Source organism: Vigna umbellata, chromosome 2, assembly GCF_029865625.1.
Source record: "Vigna umbellata cultivar VRB3 chromosome 2, Vumbellata_1.0, whole genome shotgun sequence".
In the NCBI taxonomy this organism is placed as follows: Eukaryota; Viridiplantae; Streptophyta; class Magnoliopsida; order Fabales; family Fabaceae; genus Vigna; species Vigna umbellata.
In genome coordinates, this window is record NC_142166.1 from 41018854 (window position 1) to 41044490 (window position 25637).

The 25637-nt window shown below is 40.1% G+C and overlaps 2 protein-coding genes and 1 long non-coding RNA gene across 5 annotated transcripts; 1 reads left to right on the plus strand and 2 right to left on the minus strand.

Annotated features, from left to right (window-relative positions):
• Positions 1-642: 642 nt before the first annotated feature.
• On the plus strand, positions 643-21162 carry LOC148204018 (uncharacterized). 3 transcript variants are annotated; one of them, XR_015784354.1, is made up of 4 exons: positions 681-849; positions 17977-19121; positions 19217-19306; positions 20855-21158. It is a non-coding gene; the product is annotated as an uncharacterized LOC148204018 (long non-coding RNA). The 3 variants fall into 3 exon arrangements; XR_015784356.1 differs by lacking the exon at positions 681-849 and adding an exon at positions 856-996 and having other exon boundaries at positions 20855-21162; XR_015784355.1 differs by lacking the exons at positions 19217-19306; positions 20855-21158 and having other exon boundaries at positions 643-849; positions 17977-18179.
• On the minus strand, positions 1003-4560 carry LOC148204019 (protein ACTIVITY OF BC1 COMPLEX KINASE 7, chloroplastic-like). The gene is made up of 7 exons (XM_088106648.1): positions 4534-4560; positions 4210-4353; positions 3915-4040; positions 3724-3811; positions 3566-3659; positions 2038-2211; positions 1003-1708 (listed from the first exon to the last, which is right to left on the minus strand). The coding sequence occupies exons 1-6, from the start codon at positions 4558-4560 to the stop codon at positions 2100-2102; spliced, it is 591 nt and encodes a 196-aa protein (XP_087962774.1). The 3' UTR covers positions 1003-1708; positions 2038-2099.
• A 773-nt stretch (positions 21163-21935) lies between the features above and the next one.
• On the minus strand, positions 21936-24982 carry LOC148204020 (uncharacterized). Its single transcript, XM_088107831.1, has 2 exons — positions 24622-24982; positions 21936-22024 (listed from the first exon to the last, which is right to left on the minus strand). The coding sequence occupies exons 1-2, from the start codon at positions 24980-24982 to the stop codon at positions 21936-21938; spliced, it is 450 nt and encodes a 149-aa protein (XP_087963957.1).
• Between the last annotated feature and the right edge of the window lie 655 nt (positions 24983-25637).

The window sequence follows — 25637 nt, forward strand, 5'->3', positions numbered from 1 at the left end:
TATACCAATCAGTTATAGTATAAAATTATATTCTGAATCATTAATTATATAGTTTTCATTTTCATTTTTAATTATTAACATATAATTTAATCACTTTAATCTTTATATAGTTAAAATTATAATAACAATTAAATCACAAATGTCCTAGAATTTAATTTGATTTTTAAACGTAACTTAATGTGACAAATGACTCCAACCTCTTATGTTATATGTAAAAAATGCTAATAATGCATTTTCACCTAGTTCGTTGAAATATAATTTTTTTTATATAAAGGAGCACCTATTCGAGCAAGAAAGAAAAATTAATCTTCTATAACTGACATCAAGGAGAAATATAATAAAATATTATATTTGGAAGAAAAATAGGAAAGGGCGGAATATTTTTCATGGGATTTACCGAAAAGAACTATTATTGTGGAGTGAAATATGATACAAATATCTGTTTTCACATAAAAATACGTTCTCTTCTATTTATCACCACATAACCAAACATAAAGAAAGGAAAATTAAATATTTTTATCGAATAAATATGCATGCATATAAAATTATAATAAATAGCTACAGTAAATTATAATAAATATAGAAAAATGTATTTGCCGACCTTTACTTCTACGACTTTGAGCATAAAGAATGGATATTTAAATGAGAAATTGTAAATAGAAAATATAATTTGTAGAAGAATTTAAATTTTGAAAGATTAATTTGTTTTACAGTGTACAAGTATTATTTCTCAATTTACAATATTAGAGTATGATTGTTATTTGGGTAATTTAGTTCAAACAGTGATACGACGACCCGTCTCCTTTACAAAGATCGAACCCTACCCTAGCCGCGTTTCTTCCTTAACCAGTACGTTTCTCTCTCTCTCACGCACACTTTTCATGCTCTTTTATTTTATTTTTAGCCTCTTTTCCTTGTTTCTCAACTCAAATTTCTCGAAATTTTCCTACGAAGTTAGAAGATTTGGGATTGAAGGCCGGATCGTTCTATTGTGTTGTGAGTTTTAGTTTTGAAATGTGTTCATTATATTAGAATCTCTCTTACTCAGTGTTATTTTTCTGATTTCATTGTTAGTTAATCACCTCCTCTTTCTTGTTCAGTGTTTGCCTCTGCATGTACTTAAAACTTGTTATGATTTCGAGGATTTTAGTTTAGTGTAAATAAGAGAACAAAATTTTATAGGAGATTGAATTATGGATACAGAATACAAAACTAATGTTAGAAGCTGTTTAACACTTGAGATGGTATGCGATATCTTAGAACCTATGACAAAATTGTGATCCCAGAATTTTCAGGACATATGCACAAAAACTGTTTAGTCATCAAATCTTCCAAACTTCATCTTCCCTTCATCTAAGATGTCAACGTCCTTTCTTTTCTTGGATAATTTAATAGCTTGAAATCCATTGTTGTTGTCACTAAATTGAGAAGCTGTTCGTGCTCGCAGTTCTTCCAAACTCTCACCTTCTTTCGCTCTCTCTATCACCTGAAAATAGTGGCTATTAGTTCTAAAGTACTTGGAAGAACACAAGTGGATTCACTAAAGTTATCAAATGCAAGATTTTGTTTGACTTACCAGATGTCTCCCATAGAGATGGGTGCTTGAAAGTGCTTTGAGAGCATTTTGTGCCTCCTGCTGAGTAACATACTCTACAAAAGCAAAGCCTCTATGGCTTCCAAACTTCATTGGCAAGCTTAAGCTTTTAATCTGAACAGTTTAGAGCAATTGAACATGAGTGAAAAGAAAGAAATAAAATGCACTGGAAAACTGAATCTACATGTTCTGGCTAAACTAAATACACATAATTAAACAAAATCCATGTGAAGCTCATGCACTAGATATCTCTCTTAGATATAAGCTAAAATTGAGCAAAAACAGAATTCAAAATTAAGGTAAAATAGTCACATAACAACTCCTATAAACAGTAGCTACGATATCAGGTTCTGTTACTTGTGTCTCAATTAAGAGTATCCACTGGGTTTGGATCTGAGTATCATCCCTATCTCAAATTAATTATTTCAAAAACAATTAATCACCTGGCCAAAGGGGCTAAACAATCGTCTTAGATCCTTCTCTGTTGCCTCAAAAGCAACATTTCTTACGAGCAATTTTGTTGAACTCTTATCCTTCTCAATTGTCTTTTGTTTCTGTGCATCATTCTTGACATGACAAGGTTGTAAAATAAGAGCACGGCTGTCCAAAACTGTCCCCTAGATCCAAAAAACAAGAATAGAATTTAAAAAATGAGAAGCAGAATTAGGATCTGAAAATGCAAATAACATGTAAATACCTGCAAATCTCTGCAAACATTTGTAGCAGTTTCAGGGAGTCAAACTCAATGAATCCAAACCCCATAGAAACAATTTTCCCATTTTTCAAATGTTTCTTCACCTATACGTGAAAGCAACAAAAACTAAATATGAAACGCTACAAAACAAAATTTCGAAGTACAGCTGAGTCATACTGTTAGGAATTGGAGGGTTTATGAGAGGCGAAAGGTGAGACAGAGTACTTAACTGTAAACAGTTAAGTGGGGCGGGAAGAAGGTCTCTGTAAAAGGACCTCTGTTATTGTTTTCAGTTGGACAGATTTTTACTCTTGAGTTACAGACCAGTTTAGACTTGGTGAGGGAGGTTAAGCTCCTGGTTTCCCAATTGTATTCTTGATTCTTGGATGTGAATACAAATCATTTCTTTTTCAATTGCTTTCTGTTAGAGTACTGAGGTGTGTGAGTAAGGGAGATAGATAGGATTCTTAAAAAGGTTCCTAACAGAAACACTGTAAATTGTAGGTTTAATCCTTTACTACATCCCTATTTATGTACGAATTTCTCAATTGGGTCCTCGTTTTTTAAAGTGTATCAAAATGGTCCTTAATTTTGAAAATTGATATCAATTGAGTCCTTTCCGTTAAGTTGGTTGGACGACGTTAAAAAAATTGATGAGTGGATGTTGAGATGACGAACGAACGTTCGTCCACCAGCGAACGGACGCTCGTCCACCAGCGAACGGACGCTCGTCCACCAGCGAACGGACGCTCGTCCACCAGCGAACGGACGCTCGTCCACCAGCGAACGGACGCTCGTCCACCAGCGAACGAACGCTCGTCCACCAGCGAACGAACGCTCGTCCACCAGAGAACGAACGCTTGTCGACCTCTTACTACTGGACGACCGTTCGTTCCACACTGGACGACCGTTCGTTCGGTGGTCGACGAGCGTTCGTTCGCTGATGGACGAGCGTTCGTTCGCTGGTGGACGAGCGTTCGTTCGTCATCTCAGCATCCCACTCATCAATTTTTTTAACGCCGTCCAGCCAACTTAACGGAAAGGACTCAATTGATATCAATTTTCAAAATTAAGGACCATTTTGATACACTTTAAAAAACGAGGACCCAATTGAGACATTCGTACATAAATAGGGATGTAGTAAAGGATTAAACCTAAATTGTAGAAAGCATTGGAATAATAGAAGGTGAAATTACTGATATGCAATGACGTTAATTTAACATATGATTTACTTCATGAAATCTCCATAACGATATACTTCCAAGCTTATTACTTACGTTGCACATTCTTCATATATTCCAATCCAATCTCTGAGTGGACCCCCAAAAGCTTCATTTCTTTGGAAATACTCTGCGATCAGTTTTAAGTTTTCTGGATAGAGCAAGCAAACATGTCAGAATAACAAACAAAATCATTCACGAAACAAAATGTGCACTCAAATCAATGTCGAAAAGCTTCTTCAGACCTGGCCTTTGAACTTTGACTACTACTTTTTCTCCATTATGCAGAATAGCACGATGAACCTACAAATATGTGTCCCCGGAATTCATGTTACCATATTAATAACAGCAGTAATTTAAAAGTGTAAGTCAAATTTTCAATTTAACGAAAATATAAATCAAACACCTGACCGAGACTAGCAGAGGCAATTGGTCGATCTTCAAACTCTTTAAATAACATGTCAATGGAAGCTCCTAATTCACTCTCAATAAATTTTCTTGCTTTCTCAGGAGAGAAGGCAGGAACCATGTCCTGTACAATGTTATATTGTTATCAAGTAAAACTCTTGTATACTAGTCCAAAATATAAATAAATATTGATGAATTAACTCTATTTACTCAAAAAAACTAGCTCTTTTCGTTTATTAACAAAAAATAGGAAATGTCTATGATGATGATCCTGAAAATGACAGAAGAAATACCTGCAATTTTACGAGCTCATCCACAAATTCACGTGGAAACAGATCCGACCTTGTTGATGACAACTGACCAAGTTTAATGAAAGTTGGACCAAGCTGCAATACAGACTCTCTTAACCATGAGGCAGTTTTCCTTCTTCTAATTTTCTAATGAATGTTAAAAAATTCTCAGTTCAGCTACAGCACAAAAACACAAACAGAAACATGACCAAGACCAATTTGATAAAATAAAACACTAATTTGTTTCCACCACCTAGGACTACAAGTCAAGTGAGAATGGAAAACAGTATTTTATTTTTTTGGCAACAAGCAAAATTCAGAACCTACCTGTTTTGCTTCTGTGAAGCCTCTCATATATGCCCATTTTAGTTTAAAAGTAGTGTGTCTATGATCGCAGAGTTGTATGATTTCCGTAAGTTAATTTGAAGTGAGTTGGGGATTTTAGCCACTGAAATATTTGTTGAACAAATATTGGTACTGGCATGAGCTTTAGTCAATGGCCTTTTTGAAAACCTATTCCATTCACATTGTTTCTATTGGACTAAGTTTAGCTTATAGACTACACCATGGAAGATTGAAATAACCCTTTGTTCATATAATTCCACTTTTAATCTTCTTGAGATGTCGTTTTTGAGTCGTGGGGAGGAGAGGATGGATGATTTGGCTGGTTGGAGATTTGTATTTATACTTGACACTGGTCATTATGCTAGATATGAACAACAAGGAAGATTAAATTGATTACAAACATGGAAAATTTTGGACTTCGTAGGTAGTGTTTTGTGCTCAAGTGAGAAGCATGGTGTATCCTGACTTGAAAAGAAAAGTTGTTAGATGAAGTGCTGAATGACTCTAGCTGAAAATCATGACCATGATTTTGTTTGCTTCTCAATCATTTAGTTCTTGGTGATATGTTGGGAGGGTTTCAAGAAATTCTTCATGTTTTTGTTGTTCAGTGTTCATTTTTTTTTTGGTTTACTCTGCAAATTTTTCATCCCAAATTGTAGACATAAGTTTCTCTCGGCATCTGGTTGATCCAGTTCACATGCTTTTAATTCTCGAATTAGTCAAATCTCAGTGTACAAGGATCGCCTGTGTTCTTATTAACATGACTTGTGCGAAATATAATATGACAATTCTAGGTGAAGATGATACATAAATTTGATAAGGAATCAATAGTGGACATTTGTTTGGTTGTAAACCGTTGCAATTAGAAATAACGAAATCTACACGATGATGCCCTTCGTCTTAAGCCTTCAACACCAATCCAATTCTAATAGTCTGTTATCTTATTTCAGACTACAATGGCTGCCAATAGCTCACCTTATGCCTTTGAAAAAGAACAGGTAGGTATTTGTGACATCCCAAAAATACAGTCTTAAACCATATAATTAGAAAATCACTTTTAATAATAATCTAAAACAGTTTTCCAACTAAAAATAAAAAGGTTTAATCCTTTACTACATCCCTATTTATGTACGAATTTCTCAATTGGGTCCTCGTTTTTTAAAGTGTATCAAAATGGTCCCTAATTTTGAAAATTGATATCAATTGAGTCCTTTCCGTTAAGTTGGCTGGACGGCGTTAAAAAAATTGATGAGTGGATGCTGAGATGACGAACGAGCGCTCGTCCACCAGCGAACGAACGCTCGTCCACCAGAGAACGAACGCTCGTCGACCTCTTACTGCTGGACAACCGTTCGTTCCACACTGGACGACCGTTCGTTCGGTGGTCGACGAGCGTTCGTTCGCTGATGGACGAGCGTTCGTTCGCTGGTGGACGAGCGCTCGTTCGTCATCTCAGCATCCCACTCATCAATTTTTTTAACGCCGTCCAGCCAACTTAACGGAAAGGACTCAATTGATATCAATTTTCAAAATTAGGGACCATTTTGCTACACTTTAAAAAACGAGGACCCAATTGAGACATTCGTACATAAATAGGGATGTAGTAAAGGATTAAACCAAATAAAAACGAACGAACGCTCAAGGACGAACGTCCTTGAGTACAGTTACAACAAACGAACGAACGCGCCAAGCCGCACGTTTTACAACAAGAATTACAAATGAAAGCCGAACATACAAGAAACCTGACCGAACGGTTTACACGGGACAATTACCGAACGGTCGAATATTCAAAAGAAACGAGTGAGTAGGTCGAACGACCACTTAAACCAACAACAAATAGTCGAGCGTCTCACTGCTCGGTCTTCACTTCAACTTCCACCAGGGTCTCTTCGTTCAACGCCTCTTCCAAACGCTCGTCTCCCTCTGCTCACATCCACACGGATGATCATTGCAATGACAAGACAGACGTACAAAACGAGACAACACAAGGAAAAACGCAGGGTAAGCTTATGTAATTTAACTCATGCATCAACATACAAAATCCATAACATAATTCATCGCACATCAACACATTTTTAACGCACGTACAAAATAAAAATCAACACGACTGACCGTCCGGACTGTATGAATTCTGCGTAGTTACAGGCGTTCGTGCACCCGGGTGGTGTGGTAACTGGCATCCTCATCAGCTGCCACCCGAGGTTAGTACGTACGTCCAAATACCTCTAAGGACGACGACCTCCTGCCGTTCACACGCATGACGTGCGCCCTCTACATGAGGACGAGCACTCACGGAACATCAGGATCGAACAGCCCGCATTAACTTCCCACAGTCATACTTTACAAATTCCAAAATTTTCCAAGAGTCGTTCCTACCGGGAACGCTCGTTCAAAGATCACAACATTCATTCCATCTCATATACTTTCCAAAATTTACTATTCATTAATGAGTCGTCCCTAACTGGAACGCTCGTTCAAAAGTCACAATCTGTTTTCATCTCATATATTCCTCAACCTTCATCATTTATCATTTTATACTCATTTTCATCATTTCTTTGAAGACCATCAGAAACCGAACGTTCTGTCCCCAAGAACTGAGGACGAACGCTATGGACGAGACCAGAAGACCCTCGTTCGACTCGGAGTACGAACGACAGAGTTAGTTACATTCGGGAATAGCCGAGTAACATACTGTTCATTTGGACGAACGTAATTACCTTGAGAATCAGTTGAATGAACTGACGCTCGTGAACCCAAACCACTACTTCAAGAATAATTTAAGTGGGAAGGCTCTAGGCCGAATGCGTCAAATGCGAACGTCTCAGTAATGCAAGAAAGGTCTTCATGAAAGTTCTCATTCTGAGTACACTGCCGGTTAATGACCGAACGTAGAAATCTAAGGTTGGACGTACGCTAATTTGCGATAAAAGAGTACGAGCGCTCAGAATCATACCGAGCACCATTTAGGACGAGCGCTCAGTAGAAGACCGAGCCTCATTTGGAGCGAGCGCTCGGTATAAAACCGAGCCTCATTTATAGCGAACGCTCAGTATAAGACCGAGCGTCAATTAGAGCGTGCGCTCAGAGTAAGAACGGACGTTTCCCAGTACGAATGTCCGGTGTGAAACCGAACGTTAAATGACTACAATTAACGGAACTTGATAAATTAACTAAGGGACTTTTGAAGAATTGTTTACGAACGGGAAAGTGTACTGTTACATATACATATACAATTACCGAAAAGAAGTTTATCAAAACTACCAGATTCAACAGTGCTTGACCGAACGCACAAACAGAGCATTTTAGACCGAGGACGTTCGTCCTCGACCAGGATTCCATCCAGATGACAGAATCCCATTTCTATTATGTTTGCCAGGAAAAACCGAACGGTCAATGACCGTCTCAGTAACGAATGTATAATATTATGGGAATAAAAAGGGTAGAAATTTATCAAAGAATACTCAGATACAAACAGTGCTTGGCCGAACGCTCAAGCACAGTATTTTTACACAAGGACGCTCGTCCTCAACAAGATTTTCATTCAAATGGAAGAATTAAGATTTCAACCATGTTACTAAGAGAAACCGAACGGTCAATGACCGTTCAGTACAAACGTACTTGTTCATGGGAAGATCATTTTCAAATTCAGTTACATTCCAGTTCATTTCTCATCTTACAGTCATGTCATAAAATCCATATCATCAAAAATTCATATATTTCATTTCATGCATAACTCAATCATATTTCATTCCTACTCATGTAAACAACGAACGTTCATGCAACATAATCACAGCAACATCATGCATTATACTCATGCAGTTAATAACGAACGTTCACACACATACATCAAACCATTTAAATTAAATAAGCTTCCCTTACCTGGAAATGACCGAATGTCCACAGACGTAGAGACACAAACGCCCAACCACTGTTTCTTACTGTCAACGCTCGTTAATCCACTACACGAACGAACCCCAAATACCAAAATCAGAACTACTGCACTTTAAGAAAGATGGCGAATGTACAACTCAGAATTGAGTTTGCATGCATGGAAAACGAACGTCAGAGAGGAAGGAAGGACTTACCAGCTACACTAACCGAACGTTCTCTCTGGAAGTCCTGGTCACCGAGCGTCCTTCTACGGTGTTGGTATTCTGGTCGGAGTAGATGGACGGTGGTTCCTTAGAGAGAGTTGGGAAAAATGAAGAGAGAAGGTGGAGAGAATTGGTTTCTCAGAAATGCAAAATGGTGTGCGTGTAGAGGGTGGAGAATATTTTAGAAGTTATCAGTTTCTGCTTTCCACTCTGCCGGCGCACGTCCGCACTCTGCCAGCGCACTCTCCACTCTTCTGTCAGCCCATACCGGACGTCCACTCTACTGTCGCCACGTGTCTTCCACTTCAGATTCCAGACTGTCCATGATGAACGAACGTCCACTCAGCGGTCGCCACGTGTTTTCCGCTACTGCTGAACGCTCGTTCACACCCTGGCAGCCATGATGCTGCTGACTCACCTCCACGTGCGACACCTGGCGTCCGTTAGTGGATGTCAGGCGCTACTGTCGCCCATGTGCGTCGCTGAGGTGGCTCGTCCTGCGCCCGCCACGTGGATTCCACTAAGCACGCTATTTTCTAAGGCCTGACATTCCCCCCAACTACAAAAATTTTCGTCCTCGAAAATTAAGACTGAGGATCGAACAGATGGGGATATAAATCTTTCATGGCATCCTCCACTTCCCAAGTAGCGTCGCCAGTCTTCTCGTTGCACACTATTTTTACCATTCTGACAGCTTTCCTTTTGTAGTATTTGGTGTCACTGTCTTCAATGCGTACCGGCTGCATCTCCAATGTACGATCTTGACGAAGACGAATGTCTTCTAACTCCAATACGTGAGAAGGGTCAGATACGTACTTCCGAAGTTGAGAAACGTGAAAGACTGGATGCAAGTTGGATAGCTGAGGCGGCAAAGATAACTCGTACGCGACTGGCCCGATCTTCCTCAAGATTTGATAAGGTCCGATAAACTTGGGAGACAACTTCTTGGGTCGAATGGCTCTCCCAACTCCAGTGGTCGGATGTAGTCTAAGGAAGACATGATCTTCGGCATTGAACTCCAACGGCCTTCTTCTTCTGTCGGCGTAGGACTTCTGTCTGCTCCTGGACGTCTTCAACCTTTCTTGGATCAATTTCACCTTCTCAGTCGTCTGCTGAATGAGCTCTGGTCCTGTGAACACCTTTTCCCCTTCCTGAAACCAACATAAGGGCGTTCGACATCTTCCGTACAGAGCTTCAAAGGGAGCCATTCCTATGCTGGCTTGAAAGCTGTTGTTGTAGGTGAACTCCACTAAAGGCAAGACTTCATCCCAGACGCCCATGTGATCTAGGACACACGTCCTCAATAAGTCTTCAAGCGTCTGGATGGTTCTCTCGGACTGACCGTCCGTCTGAGGATGATAGGCCGAACTCATTTGAAGTTTGCTACCGAGCTCGCTTTGTAACGATCGCCAAAACCGAGAAGTAAACCGTGTGTCTCGGTCTGAAACGATGCTGGATGGAACTCCATGTAGACGAACAATTTCCTTGATGTAAAGCTTAGCCAAGTTCGTCATAGACATCTTCAGGTTGACTGCTAGGAAATGGGCACTCTTCGTCAGACGATCCACTATTACCCATATGGAATCGTGATTCCTGACCGTTCGCGGTAAGTGAGTCACGAAGTCCATTGAAATGCCGTCCCACTTCCACTCTGGAATCTCCAACTGCTGAAGTAGACCGCCTGGCCTCTGGTGTTCAGCCTTGGCTCGTTGACACGTCAAACATGATGCCACAAAACGTGCGACATCACTCTTCATTCCCGGCAACCAGAACGATCTCCTGAGGTCTTGATACATCTTAGTCATACCAGGGTGTATGCTAAGACGACTGTGATGTCCTTCTTCAAGAATAATTCTTTTCAGCTCACCATCATTTGGAACGCACGTCCTACCCATGTAGCGTAGACAACCGTCCGTTCCAGTGTTGAATTCCTTGGCCTGATCTGTACCGAGTGCGTTCAAGATCTTCACCAGCTCTTCATCCTCTCGCTGCTTCACTCTGATCCGGTCGAATACGTCACTGGAGATTCTAAGATTACAGCATCTAATGACATTTGGTTCCCAATCGAACTGTAATCTTAGGTCTCTAAAGCTTTCCACCAAACTTAACTCTCGGACCATCATGGAGGAGACTTGAACTACCTTTCTGCTTAAAGCGTCCGCTACAACATTCGCTTTTCCCGGATGGTAGAGTAGTTCAAAGTCGTAGTCCTTCAAGAACTCCAACCAACGTCTTTGTCTCATATTCAGCTCCTTTTGATCAAACAGGTACTTGAGACTCTTGTGATCACTGAACACTTGGAATGTCGATCCATACAAGTAGTGTCTCCAAATCTTCAAAGCAAAGACGACCGCTGCTAATTCCAGGTCGTGCGTCGGATAATTCTTCTCGTGGACTTTCAATTGCCGAGAAGCATATGCTACCGCCCGCCTTTCTTGCATGAGCACACAACCCAAACCCTAATGAGAAGCGTCACAATACACTTCGAACGGTTTGGACGTTTCAGGAATGACCAACACTGGGGCGCTCGTCAACTTCTCCTTCAACGCTTGAAAACTCGCTTCACACCGATCGGTCCAAGCAAACGGTTGATCCTTTATGGTCAGTTGAGTTAACGGAGCTACTATCTTGGAAAATCCTTCAATGAACCGTCTATAGTAACCCGCGAGTCCCACAAAACTGCGAACTTCAGTAACCGAGCGTGGACTCTTCCATTCCAGTACCGCTCGTACTTTGGCCGGATCTACTGAGATTCCTCCAGCTGAAACCACGTGCCCCAAGAATGGCACTTCCTTCATCCAAAATTCACATTTAGAGAATTTGGCGTACAATTTCTTTTCTCTTAATATGCCTAGAACGATTCTCAAGTGATCCTCATGCTCTTCATAACTCTTGGAGTAGACAAGAATGTCATCAATGAAGACGACCACAAACTTGTCTAGATACGGCCTGAAGATACGATTCATGTAGTCCATGAATATTGCTGGGGCGTTCGTCACACCGAATGACATCACTACATACTCGTAGTGTCCGTAACGAGACCTAAAAGCAGTCTTCTGGATGTCTTCTTCCTTCACCCGAATTTGATGGTATCCCGATCGTAAATCAATCTTTGAAAATACGGTCGCGCCATGTAGTTGATCCAGTAGGTCGTCTATCCGAGGTAAGGGATACTTGTTTTTGATAGTCAGCTTGTTTAACTGCCTGTAATCAATGCAGAGACGACAGCTGCCATCCTTCTTTTTCACTAAGAGTACAGGCGCTCCCCAAGGTGATCCGCTTGGCCTGATAAACTGCTTGTCCATCAGTTCTTCAATCTGTTCTTTGAGTTCAGCTAACTCTGCTGGTGACATACGGTAGGGTGCGATAAAGATGGGTCCAGCGTTCGACACTAAGTCGATAGTAAATTCCACCTCGCGTGGAGGAGGTAGTCCAGGCACTTCATCAGGAAATACATCAGGGAATTCATCCATGACCGATCGTCCTCCATTCAGTTTACTGGACGATCGCTCATGATTCAAACCTCCAAATCGTTCGTCCGAATGTGTCATGATCAGAAAACAACTGGCGCCATCCACGATGTCTTCTTTTAGCTGACCGAGCGTCACAGATAGCTCCACTTCATTTTCGTCCGGAAACACCAATTCCTTTGCACCACAGTCAATGAGAATGCGATTGACAGTCAACCAATCCATTCCTAGGATCACTTCTAAATCCTTTAAAGGTAAACATATGAGATTCACCTTATAACTACGCCCCTCAACTTCTATAGGACATCTGACGCACATAGTAGACGTCCTAACCTCACCAGCCGCTGGGGTTGACACTACCAAGTCGAACTGCATCTCGCGTTCGGCTATACCCAATTTCTCAACGCACGCCTTCTAAATGAAGGAGTGTGTCGCCCCCGAATCATACAATACACAACATGGCTTTCCAAACAATAAACAGGTACTGGTAACGAGCGTACCTGAACTGGCAGCTTCGGCGCCCGTTATCGCATAGACTCGACCAACCGCTTGCGCCCGTCCACCCCGTCCTTGTTGCATTCTCCCAGCATTCGGCGACCTCATTGCTGCTCGTCCACCCATATTACACTCGCGTTCGAGATGACCGTTCTTTCCACAACGAATGCAGGACTTCACTCCCAACAACTGAGGACACGATGATCGGTAGTGTGGTCCTCCACATTGAAAACATCTGACTGCCCCATACTGCCCAGACTGTCCGGCAAACATGCCGAACGTTCTGTCCCCAAGAACTGAGGACGAACGCTATGGACGAGACCGGAAGACCCTCGTTCGACTCGGAGTACGAACGACTCGGTTTCTGATGGTCTTCAAAGAAATGATGAAAATGAGTATAAAATGATAAATGATGAAGGTTGAGGAATATATGAGATGAAAACAGATTGTGACTTTTGAACGAGCGTTCCAGTTAGGGACGACTCATTAATGAATAGTAAATTTTGGAAAGTATATGAGATGGAATGAATGTTGTGATCTTTGAACGAGCGTTCCAGGTAGGAACGACTCATGATTAAAGGTTGGAATTTGTAAAGTATGACTGTGGGAAGTTAATGCTGGCTGTTCGATCCTGATGTTCCGTGAGTGCTCGTCCTCAAGTAGAGGGGGTACGTCATGCGTGGGAACGGCAGGAGGTCGTCGTCCTTAGAGATACTTTGGACGGACGTACTAACCTCGAGTGACAGCTGATGAGGATGCCAGTTACCACACCACCCGGGTGCGCGAACGCATGTAACTACGCAGAATTCATACAGTCTGGACGGTCAGTCGTGTTGAGTTTTATTTTGTACGTGCGTTAAAAATGTGTTGATGTGCGATGAATTATGTAATGGATTTTGTATGTTCATGCATGAGTTAAATTACATAAGCTTACCCTGCGTTTTTCCTTGTGTTGTCTCGTTTTGTACGTCCGTCCTGTCATTGCAATGATCATCCGTGTGGATGTGAGCAGAGGGAGACGAACGTTTGGAAGAGGCACTGGACGAAGAGAATCTAGTTGAAGTTGAAGTGAAGACCGAGCAGTGAGACGCTCGGCTAGTAGTGTAGGTTTGTGCCAGAATGGTCGTTCGACCAACTTATGCTTTTATTTTGGCTATGTTCGACCGTTCGGTATTTTCATGTGTAAACCGTTCGGTCAGTTTCCGCTTACGTTCGACCTTAATTTGTAACTCTTATTTAAGGACGTGTGGCTTTGCGCGTTCGTTTCTTTAAAGTTGTAATATTGTACTCAAGGACGTTCGTCCTTGAGCGTTCGTTCGTTCCATTTTATTTTTAGTTGGAAAACTGTTTTGGATTATTATTAAAAGTGATTTTCTAATTATATGGTTTATGACTGTATTTTTGGGATGTCACATTGAGATTTACAATCTTAGTTGATGAGAATCTTGAACAAAGTCAATTCATCTTTCCTACTTATACGTGGAGTCTTCGGACTTGCAAGTAACATTCAATAACTCAAGTTAAATCTTTGTTTGATTACAATTGATAAGATGTGTTATGATTGTTGATCGAAATTTTCTGAATGCAAGTAGAACAACCTATGTGAGGTTCAGTTTGTAAGAAATATTTTATGAACCAAGCAAGAGAAGCTATATATTCAATAATTTTGTTGTGATTGAATAAATGGAACACGTGTTATGTAAGACCGTATTTTTAGGAGTGGTGGGGACACGGTGGTCACCCACCTTTTGCATTATTTGGATGCAATAATTAGAGATGCATAAGTCTGGAAGCTTAGAAAAGGGGAGGGGCTCATTTTTGGTCGTGAGGGGAGAGCAGCCAGAGGAAGGGAGCCCTTCCTTCCTTCCATTTCCAGCCGTCCAAAGAGCACCCGTGGGAACTGTACCAACTTCAGAAGGGCTGAGAGATGGATCTGGGTTGGGCATCTGGTGAGAATGGAGTCCTTGCAGCAAGATCTGGGAGAGGAAGTGAAGAATTGTTGAGGTTGCAAGGAGATCTTGATCTGCACGTTTGGGAGGAGTTAGATTCCAAAATTTACATGGAAGTCTTCAAGAGGTAGGGGGAGTTTGATTTATTTCATTAATTGTTGAAATAATCTGTATTTGATGCAAATCTGGGAAGAAGGGGATGAAAATGGAGGTTTTCTGGGTTTTCTGGACTTTGGCGCGTTTCTGCAGAATTTCTGCAGAAAGCGCGTACGTCCAATTTTGGTGAATCAAAATTGGACGTTCCTTCAAACAGTGCTACACCAAATAGTGGTCGTCCAATTTCTGAACGTTCGGTTATTGTTCTTAGCGTCCGCACGAATCAGCCAACTTAGAACGTTCGTCCTTGGTTTGTAATAGTGATATTAGCGTTCGGTCAGGACTTATTTTAAATACCGTTCGGTTGAAACCTAAATTAATAATGTCCGGTTAAGTGTGAATTTAACACTGTTCGATTTAATCGCTCGGCCAGGATTCTAGACGTTCGTCCAAATGATTGTGAGCGTTCGTTAGCAATTGGTAATCCAGGTTTCAACTTGAGCGTCCGTCCCTAAATTGGCATCCACAAGAAGTAATCTTGGGCGTTCGGTATTGAGTATTAGTGATTGCAGTCGTTCGTTCTTAAAAATAGAATTTTAGGTTTGAATTCTGAGCGTTCGGTTTTGGTTATAAGTGAGGGTCGGTTTTTTAGTATAAGTGAGCGTTCGGTTTTAAGTATAAGTGAGCGTCCAGTTTTGGGTATAAGTGAACGTTCGGTTTTTGAGTATAAATGAGCGTTCGGTTTTGGGTATAAGTGAGCGTTCGGTTTTTAAGTATAATTTAGTGTTCGGTTTTTGAGTCTAAATGAGCGTTCGGTTTGTGGTATAAGTGAGCGTTCTGTTCTTGGGTATAAGTGAGAGTTCGGTTTTTAAGTTGCTTATTCTTAAGTGTTGAATCTTGAGCGATCGGCCTTGGGGTATTAGTGACTATTGAGCGTTCGGTTAAGTTTTGATTTAAGCACCGTTCGGTTAGCTGCGGATTTATGTCGTTCGGTCAGGCTTCTTTTAATGCCGTTCGGCAAAGTGACTTAGGGGTTCGACTAAGTATCAAAACGTTCGTCCTTATCATGTCCGGATTAATGGTGTTTGATTTGATTGTTCAGTATTGAGATATTAGTGGGTATAAGCGTTCGTTCTTAACATGTAACTCTTGGGTAGCAATCTTGAGCGTTCGGCTTTAAGTGTTCGGTTTGGATATTGGACGTTCGACCTTGGTTTAATTGTGTTTGTGAGCGTTTGTTCTCGATGATGTTAATCCTCAGGAAGTACTCGTCTGAGGTAACGTACGACTAGACTTGATCTCGAGCGTTCGTCCTTGGAGCTCGGTTAATAAGGTTTGGTGTTCATCGGCAGCGTTCGGCCTTTGATGATGATTGATTCCAGAACGTTCGTTCAGACAGCATCAGAGTTGGAAATAGCGTTCGGCAATAATGCATGAATCCGTGGGAGTATTTTGAAACAATTATTGAGAATAGTTGGTTATTTCCTTGATCCAATATTGGTTTATTTATACATATTATTGAGAATATGTATGAATTCGTGATTGAGCACGTTTATTCTGTTGGAGGTGGTACATACACTATGTTATTTACTTGTAACTTCGTCTGTCTTTTGAGCATTTTTGCTAGTCTCACGCGTGAGACTGAGATTCGAGTGTCACCTTCTTCTGCGCGAGGAGGTGAATGTCTCGCCCAATGACTTCGGCTCGTGTTGAGTATAGTGCATCGTTACGCGTAGTATCGATGTTTTTACTCGTTAGTCCTTGAGGAGTCGGGGAGATAGGTCTGAAGTCGCGATGGAAGACGGCTCGGGTCGCCTGTTATTGAGAGCAGGTTATGACGACGAATTACAAGTAAACGACATTAGTTTATGAAGGACTAGTCTGCATCGTCATGTGGGTCGATTTATCATGGAAATAGTTATAGTAATGGGTTTATGATGTGATATTTCTGGTTATTTATCTTGCATGTTGTGGCTGTGGTTTCCAACCGTGATGATCGTACTGGTACGGGAGAAATGGTAGTGCAGATAAAGCTGGATTTGGAATAATTCTTCGAGAGAGACGGAAAGTAAAACTTGTTGGGTCTATAGGTAGTAGCGTGCGTTATTATTAGTGACGTCCGGTCTTGGTATTATTTATTTTCAGGTAGCAAGCGTTATTATGTAACAGTTGATCTTGATGTTAGTTGTTCTGAGGTAGCTAGCGTCTGATCTTAATTTGGTACCCTGTGATTTAGTTTGATTACGTTCGGTCAATACTGAGGTGTTCAGTAGTGTACTCTAGGCGTTTAACCCAGACTCAAGCGTTCTTTATTCTAGTGTTCTATCTCGTAGCGATAGTTCTTAGAGAATGATCTTTATTGGTGATGTTGCTCTGAGGTTGCAATCATTTATGGGGGGTGACCGGCCTTGATATTTGTTGAGGTAGCGATCTATTTATAAATAGTGATTAGTCGTGATGATGCATGATTCAGGCAGTGATCATTCATAGGTAGTGCTCAGTTTGGATAACGTTTGTCTCAGACAAGGATTGTTAACGGTTAGCGGTCGTACGTAGGGAACATCTGGCCTCGATGAGGTTACCTTCAGATAGTGTTAAATCCAGTAAAGTGATCAATTAAGCGTTCGTCCGAATGGTACTTAATCTGTGGTGTGCGAGATTTGATCTTTGAGCGATCGTTTGAATAGTGTTCGAAATAATAGTAATTGTTCTAGTAGAGTGCGCTGTCTCAGCGTGAAGTCTAAGTGTTTGATCTTGCTAAGCATTCAGTCTCTTGGTGTGCGACCTAATGGTATCCGGTCTAATAGCGTTTGGTGTCTAGTATCAAGCCTAAGTGATCAATCTTAATGTTCGTGCAATCAGTATTCGATCTGGCGTTCGGTTTCTAGCGTTCGGCCTAGTGTTTGATCTCAGTATTCATTATGAGTGTGTTCAGTCATTATGGTTTTCTGAGTTTAGCGTTCGGCTCAATTATGCATGATCACCTAGCGTTCGTTCATATGGGATTCAGCCTAATAGTATTAATTAGATAGGGTTCGGCAGATAGCGTCCGTCTAAATAGTATCCGGATAGAATGTTTGGGAAATAGCTTTGTCCAGTAGCTCATCATTGTATCTTCCGTATGGGTGTCTAGTAGAAATTTTGGTATGTTGGTGTATGGGGATGTCTAACCTAAATATTATATGATGTTTATATCAAAACAATTATGCATATTTTTATAAATGTTATATTGCATGTTAGCTCACCCTTACTTATTTGTGCATGTATTGGAAAATCGTTTTTTTGCGATGATCGTATAACGTTTTTGTTATACGGGAGCAGATGAAGGGATGTCGCGTGATCTGGTGCAAGTGCAGGAAAAGATGGAAGAGTGTATTAGAAGGATTCAATGTTATCTTTACTGTTATGTATGAGTTGTAAACTTTGTATAGTTTTGAGCTTGAGGTTCGGGGTGTTACCGTAATTGTATTGTTGTAATATTTAAGTTTTGAATTTTAAAAAGAAAAAAAAAATTTGGGGTGTTACATGTTATGGTTTTGATTTATTTATACATGTGTTTTTATGAAATATTTGATTTGAACTTTTGGCATTTGATGTGTACATGAAATTGAAGTGGTTGCAATTTGTGAATGAGAGAAATTTGCTTGCTTGAGAAATTGTATGTGATGTTTGGTTGGTTTGATAGAGTTTTCATATGTGAAATTGTGATTTGTATGTGTTAGTATCAATGAATGATAAATGAGTTTTCACTAGTTTTAAGTGGTTTGACAAGTTGAATCTGATTATAAATTGTGAATAGAAAAGAAAAACACAATTTGAAACAAAAAGAGTAGATTTATGGTTCAGTTGAGCTATGTTATATCTTTGATAAGTAAAATATTATTTGATCGAAGTTGAATTGTAAGTTGATATATTGTGATGAAATGGTTTGATATTGAACTTATAATGATAAATATGTAAGTTGTTTTGTATCGTAAGATTTATTTAAAAGTAAATAAATTTGATTAAATTGATATCGGAGATTGTATTTTATTCTTGTAGAACCTTGATTGGTTTGTGTCACGTCCCATTAATTTCCTGATGAATCAGCTCTCTGCTTCCATTAATGCACCGTGCCACACGTGCAATGTAATTAAAACGCACCCACATTCTCTGACTCATAGCTGCCATGTGGCAAAAGTGGAAGGTTCTGAATGCAGTAGTGGAAGCCAGGTGTCAGCGCAAGAGAGAACGTCCGTTTGATTTGGGAAGAGAATTGATTTTTTCTGAAACACTCTTCCCCTTCTCTGCGTGCACTTTCATCTTCCTCAGAAATTCAAAACCTCCATTTTCTCCTCCTTCTCTCTAGAACCCCCTTCTTCTCTCTTCGGTAACTTACCACCCTTTTACTCCGTTCACGTTTCAGCACCGTAGAAACGTCCCCTGCACCGTGAGCTCCATATTGGACCGAACAACTTCCGGTTCTGGTAAGTTTCCACTTGGACGCTCGTTTCTGGATTTCCTGCAAACCAGTTCCATCTGCATGCATGGGTTTAAACCGAGCTCTTTGTGTTTCTTTTAGTTTTAGTAGAAGAGTTCAAGAGAAAAGTTGATAGAACCATATTTGGACAAGCCAAGACCACTCATTTTAGAACGATCACTACTGATCCGGGTAAGGGAAGCTTATTAAATTTAATTCTTATGTTTTATTGTGCTGTATGAATGTTCTGTGAATTATATTAAGTATAATCTGTGGTATTTGATTTTGGTATATGAATCTGATCATGATTTGATGTATGAAAATGTTGAAATGTACTATAGTATGATTAAACTGAAGTATGAGATATATGATAAGATGAGTATTTGAAAGTATATGCTGAGAAATGTGTAATGTAAATAAAACTATGATTTTGAATTTTCTTATGATATTGAACGTTCGGTGTTGTTGCCAAATTTAATTGAAAAGGAATTCTTTCATTTGGAAAGAATTCTATTAGAGGACGAACGCCCTCTTATATATATAGCTTTACGTTTGAGCGTTCGGCCAAACGTAGACATCATGAGTGCTGTGTGAGAATTTGAGAAGCCTGAAAATATACCTTTGAACTCTTAGTCAAATTATTAAAACATAAATCCCAATTTTCTAAAATTTTGAATCAGTGAATAGCCTCGACCTATAAGCGTACGTCTTAAGTGGCGCTCGGTCTTAGACCTAACGCCCGTCCTAAAAGTGTAAATGATAAGTAGCGCTCGGTCCTATACCGAACATTCGTTCTTTCAGTAATTATCAACGAGTGGTAATAGCGTTCGTCCATAAAACTTAAATAACGTTCGTCCTAAACTTCAGTAAATTCTCGTAACGCGTTCAGTCATTCACTGGCAGTCGTTATTCCAACTAAATTGTACTTAGTACATTTAGTACTCGTATTTTATCTTCATTCAGTTGAATTGAATCTGAAATCTTGTCAAGAGAATTATTCTAAGTATAATTTGAATTGTTCTAGAATCAGTTCATTTAACTGATTCAAATTTTAATAACGTTCGTCATGAAAGATGAGTCAGCCTTATTCCTTCAGAAAAGAAGTTCCTTCGGTCTCGCTCTTGACGTTCGTCCTCGTTATGAAAGGGATTGAACGTTCGTCTTTTTATGAAAGTGGAACATAGAATGAAAATGTATTTAAGAGAAAGTATTATGATGTGCGAACACTATAAGAACTGAATTTATGATTGTGGATTTTGAACGAGCGTTCCAGGGAGGAACGACTCTTGAATGGAAATTGAGATTTGTAAAGTATGAACGTGGTAAGCTTAGATGGTGGTTCATCCTGATATTCCGTGAGTGCTCGTTCTCAAGTAGAGAGGAGTATGTCATGTGTGGGAATGGCAGGAGGTCTAGTCCATAACTGTAATTTGGACAGAACAGACTAACCTCAGGTGGTGACTGATGAGTATTCCAGTTAACTCACCTGTGTGCATGGACGCCTTAGCTACACAGGATTCATACAGTCCGGACGGTCTGTCTAGTATCAGGATTTGGATTGAATTAATGAATGAATTGAAGTATGTATTATGACTTACTTGATGTGTATTTGATATGTTATGAAATGTATGTTTTACTTGAATTAAATGTAATAAGCTTACCCTTGCGTTTTCCATTGTGTTGTCTGTATATGTGTATCCGTCTTGTCCTTGCAATGATCATCCATGTGGATGTGAGCAGAGGGAGATGTTTCTCTGGAGCAATTGCTTGAAGAGGAAATCATAGCTGAGGAGAATCTCGTAGAGGTCGAGGTGAAGGCCGAACAGTAGGACGTTCGGTTATTGGTTAGTGTAGTTAGGCTAGCGGGTCATTTTTGGAGCGAACGCCCCTTTTGATTTGTGGTTGAATATTTGGACGTTCGGTATTTCTTTTGTAAACCGTTCGTCCTTATTATTGTGAACGCTCGTAAACTTATGTGTATATGTGTAAGGCCGTTCGGCCACTTACGAACCTTTATCCCTTTAATTGTAAGACTGTTTTGTCATATTAATACATGTTAATATTCTATTATATAGTTGATGACTGTATAAATTTTGGGATGTTACAGTTTGTTGATGAAAATTCCTCTATAAAATCTTTGATTAATTAAATTTAGTATTTATTAATCTGAAATATATTTATACTATAAATTTTATAAAATTCATTAAGTGAAAAATAATTTAAAGAGTCAAATTACTTAATTAAAACTTTTGACTTCTGAAATGTGAGACTATACAAAAATGATTTATAAAAGATGAATATTCTCTACCAATGACATAATTAATAAAGAAACAATAAAAACTCAATAAATTCTACAATTTTTCATAAATTTCAACTCAACAATTAATAAAATATTTAAAATTATACACAAACAGGGAATTGCTAATATTTTCTTCAGGAAATAGAATTTACTTCGAAATTATTTCTGTTTTAGTGATTTTAGAAATTGTTTATTTTTAATCCGACAATGGTACTTGTAAATATTAAACTAAAGTACAATACATAAAAATGTGTCTTGAAATGTGTAACATCCCAAAATACAGTAACACCATATAGTAGAATTAATTACATTTAATGATAAACAAATCAGTCTTAAATTAACGAAAGCAAGGTTTTCGGCTGATCGGCCTTACAAGAAGTTAAATAAGAAAAACACGCTCGACATAAACGTACCCAACCAATGGTTACAAAGCACTGATATAAACCGATCGACCAAATAATATAAAGGTCGATCCAAAAATTAGTACAATGAAACATCTAATCCAAACAGCTAACCGAACGTCTACTGTTCGGCCTTCACTTCAACATCTACAAGGGTTGCTTCCTCCAAATTTTCCTCTTCCAGTGTTTCCTCGAGCAACGCCTCACCATCTGCTCACATCCACACGGATGATCATTGCATAAACAGGACGGATGTACAGAGACGATCGACAACGCAAGGAAGAGAACACAGGGTAAGCTTATTGAATTTAATTCAAGTAAAATAATTCATTTCATAGTACATCAACACATCAAATATTTCACAACATATAAATAAATCAATCCCTTAACTCAAATCAATTCCTGATACTAGACTGACCGTCCGGACTGTATGAATCTGTGTAGCTACAGGCGTCCTTGCACCCGAGTGGTGTAGTAACTGTATTACACTCGACAGCTGCCACTCGAGGTTAGTCCGTTTCTTACGTCGCCCATGTTAACTTATGGACTAAGGACCTCATGCCATTCCCACACATGAATTACTCTCCTCTACGTGAAGATGAGTATCACGGAATATCAGGATGGACCAAGCCAGCATTAGCATGCCCACAGTCATACTTTACAAAATTCCATATTCAACCATGAGTCGTTCCTCCCTGGAACGCTCGTCCAAAATTCACAATCATAGTTCACCTCATATAATGTTCATCATTTTTAATCTTTCACTTTTATTTTCATTTTTGTCTTTTTGTCTTTCAGCCCAAGTACATAAAATCACTACCTCTTTATAACGAGAACTAATGTGAGGAACGAGACCGAAGAACTTGCCCCTTTCCAAGATAAAGTAATACCGGCTTCAAGATAAATGGACGACCTATATTACAAGGTGGCTCGACACGGTCGGTCGACCCAGATGGACGACCTACATTAAAAAGAGTGGTCGACACAGATGGATGATCTGTACTGCCAATGGTACTCGACACTGTCGGTCGACACAGATGGATGATCTGTATTAACAATGGTACTCGATACTGTCGGTCGACACAGATGGATGATCTATATTAACAATGGTACTCGACACTGTCGGTCGACACAGATGGATGATCTGTATTGACAAGGGTACTCGACACTGTCGGTCGACACAGATGGATGATTTGTATTAACAATGGTACTCGACACTGTCGGTCGACACAGATGGATGATCTGTATTAACAATGGTGGTCGGTCGACACAGATGGATGATTTGTATTAACAATGGTGGTCGGTCGACACAGATGGATGATCTGTATTAACAATGGTACTCGATTCTGTCGGTCGACACAGATGGATGATCTGTATTGACAATGGTACTCGACACTGTCGGTCGACACAGATGGATGATCTGTATTAACAATGGTGGTCGGTCGACACAGATGGATGATTTGTATTAACAATGGTGGTCGGTCGACACAGATGGATGATCTGTATTAACAATGGTACTCGATTCTGTCGGTCGACACAGATGGATGATCTGTATTGACAATGGTACTCGACACTGTCGGTCGACACAGATGGATGATCTGTATTAACAATGGTGGTCGGTCGACACAGATGGATGATTTGTATTAACAATGGTGGTCGGTCGACACAGATGGATGATCTGTATTAACAATGGTACTCGATTCTGTTGGTCGACACAGATGGATGATCTGTATTGACAATGGTACTCGACACAATTCATTATGAGCTCTAATTAGAAGACCGACTCAACACATCCTCAACCAGAATTCTTCCCAAATGAAAGAGTTCAACTATTTCAAAGGAGTTACTGAAAATACCGATCGGTCAAAGACCGTTTCGATAACGAACATTCATGATCATAGAATTTCATATTTAAATTCAACTTACGGTAAACACATTTTTCAGTATAAACCTTCATACATTAAATTACTCATAACATAGCATAATCCATATTTTTCGTACATTATCTCATCATCAAAATCATATAGTAAAGTCTGATATCATAGATCATACTCAATAAAATTCATAGAACATGCATCCGACACAGTGTAACTCACAGAATAGTCATGCATCACAGTATACCTCAAGAATTAAATTTAATAAGCTTCCCTTACCTGGATCAGAAGTGAACGTCCTAACTCAAGGTGTTTGGTTCGTCCGCTAACAGTTCTCTACTCACACAGGATCACTTAATTCTTCCAACCCGATCTAACCATAAAAACCAAGAAATACTAAGAACTCAACCCTTCATGCAACCAGGATTTGGCTTTGCATGAGACAGAAAACATTCGACGAAGAAGAGAGACTTACCAGTATCAGAACGTTGAGGTGATCGGTTCAAAACGAAGCTCACGACACCAGGAATGGTTCTACGGTTTCTGAAACGTGAACGGAGAAGAGAAAGAAGAAGTTTTCAGTAGAGAGAAGGTAGAGGTTTCTAGAGAGAAGGTGAAGAATATGAAAAGTTAGAATCTGAGGAAGAAGAAGAGTGCATGCAAAGAGTGATGCGGACTTCAGAAAATTCATTTTTGTTTAAAAACCAACGTCCGTTCTCTTGCTGCCACTTGTCTTCCACTACTGATTTAGGAACATTCCATCGCGACACCTGGCAGGAAGGCAGTGAGCCTGGAAGTGCGTTTTTAATGCACGGCAGAAGGGTTTTTAGGGAAATTAATGAGGATGAGACAGGGATTAATGGCGCTCGTTTTTCTAGGGTCTTACATTCTCCCTAACTACAAAAATTTTCGTCCTCGAAAATTAAGACTTACCCGAGAATAAGTGAGGGTACAAATCCTTTATGGCACTCTCGACTTCCCACGTAGTGTCGCCCGTCTTTTCATTCCATACTACCTTCACCATTCGGACAGCTTTCCGCTTGTAATATCTGGTATCACTCTCTACAATGCGCACCGGCTGCATCTCCAACGTTCTGTCTGGACGAAGTCGAACGTCTTCCAACTCTAGTACGTGGGATGGGTTTGCTATGTATTTCCGAAGTTGGGAAACGTGGAAAACTGGGTGAAGGTTCGACAGTTGAGGAGGCAATGCTAGCTCGTACGCTACTGGGCCAATCTTCCTTAGTATTTGATAGGGTCCGACGAACTTCGGGGATAATTTCTTTGGTCGCATAGCTCTGCCGACTCCCGTGGTTGGATTCAGTCTAAGGAATACGTGATCGCCAGCTTGGAACTCTAACGGTCTTCTTCTCTTGTCGGCATAGGACTTCTGCCTGCTCCTCGACGTCTTCAATCTCTCCTGGATTAACTTCACTTTCTCGGTCGTTTGTTGGATAAGTTCAGGTCCAGTTAGCACGTTCTCTCCTTCCTTGAACCAACAAAGTGGCGTTCGACATTTCCTCCCATAGAGTGCTTCAAACGGTGCCATTCCAATGCTCGCCTGAAAACTGTTGTTATACGTGAACTCCACTAGCGGCAGGACCTCGTCCCAGGCGCCTAAGTGATCTAGGACGCACGTCCTCAGTAAATCTTCCAGCGTCTGTATGGTCCGTTCAGACTGGCCGTCCGTCTGAGGTAATAAGTTGAACGAATCCTCAACTGGTTGCCCAACTTACTCTTAGATAATTGCACAGATCCAAGAGATGAAATGAAAATCTCTACCTGGCCTTAATGCAAAATAAATTAACTCTACTCTAAGTAGATAACCTGGGCGCCCCTTCAGGACGACTCACTAAATCAGACGTTTACAGTTACCGCTCGGTTACTCTCTTGCTGTCGAACAATCTAACATAATAGATACCGAATGCAAACGCATTCTCATGAAGTAT